This window comes from Oryx dammah, unplaced genomic scaffold (assembly GCF_014754425.2).
Source record: "Oryx dammah isolate SB20612 unplaced genomic scaffold, SCBI_Odam_1.1 HiC_scaffold_2, whole genome shotgun sequence".
Taxonomy (NCBI): domain Eukaryota; kingdom Metazoa; phylum Chordata; class Mammalia; order Artiodactyla; family Bovidae; genus Oryx; species Oryx dammah.
Window position 1 is genome coordinate 40023344 of NW_024070186.1, and position 3671 is coordinate 40027014.

The window sequence follows — 3671 nt, forward strand, 5'->3', positions numbered from 1 at the left end:
AAGAAATTAAGCAAACATAGCACTGATGGAAAGAAAGTCTCCTGTGTGCTCACAGGATGGTTTGCACCCACAGCCAACTACAATAGCCAGCCTACCAGGAATAGCCCCCACTTCAAGCCCATTTACTATTTTAATGACAAGAACTTGCTAATGTGGGCACTTTGAAATGTAACCTTGGAAAGGAATGCTCTTCATACCAGGAAATCTTTGAGAAGGCTTGAGTTCTTGCCATAACTAAAAATCCAGTGATTTATTACTGATGACTTCATCCTCAGATGAAAGCTAGCCCCCTCCTTCCATAATCCCCAGGGAGAATCACACTGAGAGAGGAATTTGGAAATAACTTGGAGGAAAGAGACTTCAGTTTTTCTTTTGAATAAAAATGAGGAACCAGTCTGTATGAGCATAAAGGATACACCTTCCAGACCCTGACGTAAGAGTTCTGTGTGTCTCCAACAATACCAATAGCAACTGCAGAGAGTTCATAGAGACAAAAGAAAAAACATACTGCTTATGGGGGTGTTTTGAGTGGGGCTTCTGAAAAAGGAACATAAACTTAAAATGGTCTTCCCCAAGTTAGGCTTTTGTGTCCTCATAGTGCTGATGCTTCAGACTTCATTGTACATCTTGGCTTCCTCTTTAGAAAAAGGGAACAGATCCATTCCAGTTGATGGTGGCATCTCTCCACTTAGTTCTGATCACCATCTCTAGTGGGGAAAACCGTCTTCCCGGTCTGTGTTCATCTTCGTGTTGGACACTTTCCCAGTGATGGGAGTGAGTGTCTGAGAAGGAATAGACAACATTTAGACCCCAGCCTATGTATACCATTTCAGAAGCAGCCAGGAAGGAAGGAAAATAGGATGAGCGGGCAGGAGTTGGGCTTAGCAAGCTGTGTTCCTAGAAGTGAGTGAGCTGATGGGGATTCCAGTAGATGGTGTGTAGATATGTCCCATACAGGACATGTCCATGATAGTCTGGGTTGTTGTAGATTCGGAAAACTCAGTATTGATGTCATGTAATGGTGTGGTCCCGCACCGTGCTGGAACACATAGAGTTAGGTGTATCAATAAATCACCGAATGTTGTCAGGAAAAAATAAGAAAAGAGAGAGCTTCTCAGTGCTAAGAGTACATTTGCATTTTGGGGTGAAGTGCAAGTATTCTCGTGAGGAGGTCTAGAACTGAGTTCAAGGCCCAAATTTGTCACAAATGACCTTTGGGAAGGTACTTAGTATCTCTCAACCTCATCCATTAGAAATCATTTTTTGGCCACTTCAGTTTCCTCTGTGTCAAATAAGTATCATAGTGTCTACTTTAGATGACTGTTAGGAGGATTTAATGGAATAATGTGTGTAAGGCTTTCAGCACAGTGCCTGGAACACAATGCTTGCTATGCGTGTGAGCTAATAAAAAACAAAAACAAAACAAAAAAATCCCAGTGCTTTCCTCAAAGAAGAGAGTAAAGTAGAAGCAATAATAGTAGAAAAGTAGAAACAATAATATATCTTAAGGAATGTATTGGCAATGTCCCACTAAATGAAATGGGTGTGTATATATATAATATACATTTTTCTAGGGTCATATATATATATATATATATACACACACACACACGCACGTGTACACATATATATATATGTATGTATTGGGTTTGTCTGGTGGCTCAGACGGTAAAGAATCCACCTGCAGTGAGGTAGACCTGGGTTCGACCCCTGAGTTGGGAAGATCCCCTGAAGGAGGGCATGGCAACTCACTCCAGTATTCTTGCCTGGAGAATCCCATGGACAGAGGAGCCTGGCAGACTACAGTCTATGAGGTTGCAAAGAATTGGACATGACTGAGCAACTAAGCACATGTATGTGTATACAAATACACACAAATATAAATTTCTCATAATTAAAGAGTTAGGAGCTATGCAGACAAACAGTCGCTAAAAAACTCTTCTAAATGCAGTCATAATAATGAAAAGTTGGCTAAAGGTGGACCTGTGATACTAAATGCAAAGAGTCAGACACCAAATCAGCAAGGCTCCATGCATGGTGCCTTGGTAGCATAGACGGGCTCCTGGTTTCATCATGTTTATTCCTTTGTCCAAAAGGCTAGTGTTTAAAGACATCTTAAGGTTAATCTTTTTTCTCGTGGGTTTTTTTTTTTTTTTTAAACATGGTGGGAATTGAAATGAAATGGCTTGTATGATCACACTGGAACCTCTGCCAAGACTGCCTTCTTGCTTTCCTAGTGTCTGGCACATGCCTGGTGCTTAGTAGGCCTCAAAAATGCTTTTTGAACTGATCTGAATACAAATGCACTCTCAGTTTAGTTACTGTGTTCTGGGATGATCAGTCATCTGATACTCTATCTTGGGATTAGAATTCATCAGTTGGAACCCCAAGGTTACAATGCTTAGGTTAGACCCATGACGTTGAAGCCTAGGTTTCATTTTAGAGATCAAGCCTCCACATCTTCCTGCAGAGCTAGCCCAAGCATCCACATGGCTGTAAACCAGCAGCACAGCCTCGGCTCTCTGAGCACATTAAGCTGAGAGCACTAGGGTCTGGAGTGCTCACCTATGGTAAGGTGCGCAGGCTTTTTCTGTGCAGGCTGGCCACTGTAGAAGTACAGATCAAAGAGGCGCTCCACTTTCCAGTCTGATAAGAGCTGCCTGTTTGTGCTAAACAGGACACTGTAATTCCCGTTGATGCTGCACAGCCAGACAGGTACCTTGGGAGTCTTCAGCATGCTGCCCACCTGCAAGAGGAGAGAGGAACGCAGATGAACATTAGATTTGGCTGCCTACGAGAGAACACATGTCACCAGGATCAAAAAGCAGCTTGGGGACTTCTCTGGTGGTCCAGTGATTAAGACTTTGCCTTTCAATACAGAGGGTGTGGGTTTGATCACTGGTAAGGGGGAGCTAAGATTCCACATGCCTCATAGCCAAAAAACAAAAACACAAAAACCAGAAGTAGTATTGTGACAAATTCAATAAAGGCTTAAAAAAATTTTTTTTTTTAAGCAGCTCAGAGACTTGGCATTGCGCTTGTAGTTGGGCAGGGTACTGTGCATGCAGGAAGATTTCAAACAAAGGCTTTCTCATGAATGAATTTGCATTTGTGAATGGTGTGGTGGTGATGCTCCAGTTTTTCTCTTCATGGATATTATTTTAAAACATTTTGAGGGTGGGTTTATGGAGCTGGTGGAACCATCTCAGTTTGGTTTGTTAGTGAGATGGAGAATAAATAGACGGAAATAGAAGTGTGGGAATGGCATATGAGAACTTGAACTGGTCTTTTTGTTGACTAGTGTACTTATTTCTGTTCCCAAGATAGGACAGTATTTCATTCAGCAGGTGGTCATTCTGGCAGCACTAACCATTTAGATCATAGGGAAAAGAGCCTAGAATATGGAAAGAGAGGATATTTTGAATACAGAAAAAAGCTTCTGGGAGATGAGTGGAACACGCACAAACACTCTCACAGATATACACATATCTGCGTGTTAACATGTAGATCAATTGTGAAGAGGTACTTAGAGCTGAGTGTACTAGTTCAATATTACGTATAATATTAAGTTCCCTATTTTTAAAAATTATTTGTTTTTGGTTGTGCTGGATTTTTGTTGCTACGTGGGCTTTTCTCTAGTTGCAGCAAGTGGGGGCTCCTCTCTAGTTGTG

General features: G+C 41.7%; 1 protein-coding gene across 1 annotated transcript in view; it reads right to left on the bottom strand.

Annotated features, from left to right (window-relative positions):
• Positions 1–639: 639 nt before the first annotated feature.
• Positions 640–3671, bottom strand: part of MINDY4B (MINDY family member 4B) — a 39833-nt gene continuing 36801 nt past the window's right edge. Inside the window, exons 11-12 of the mRNA XM_040265198.1 lie at positions 2566–2746; positions 640–782 (exon numbers count right to left, since the gene is read on the bottom strand). Of these exons, the coding sequence (XP_040121132.1) occupies positions 640–782; positions 2566–2746 (324 nt within the window). The remainder of the gene's footprint in view (positions 783–2565; positions 2747–3671) is intronic.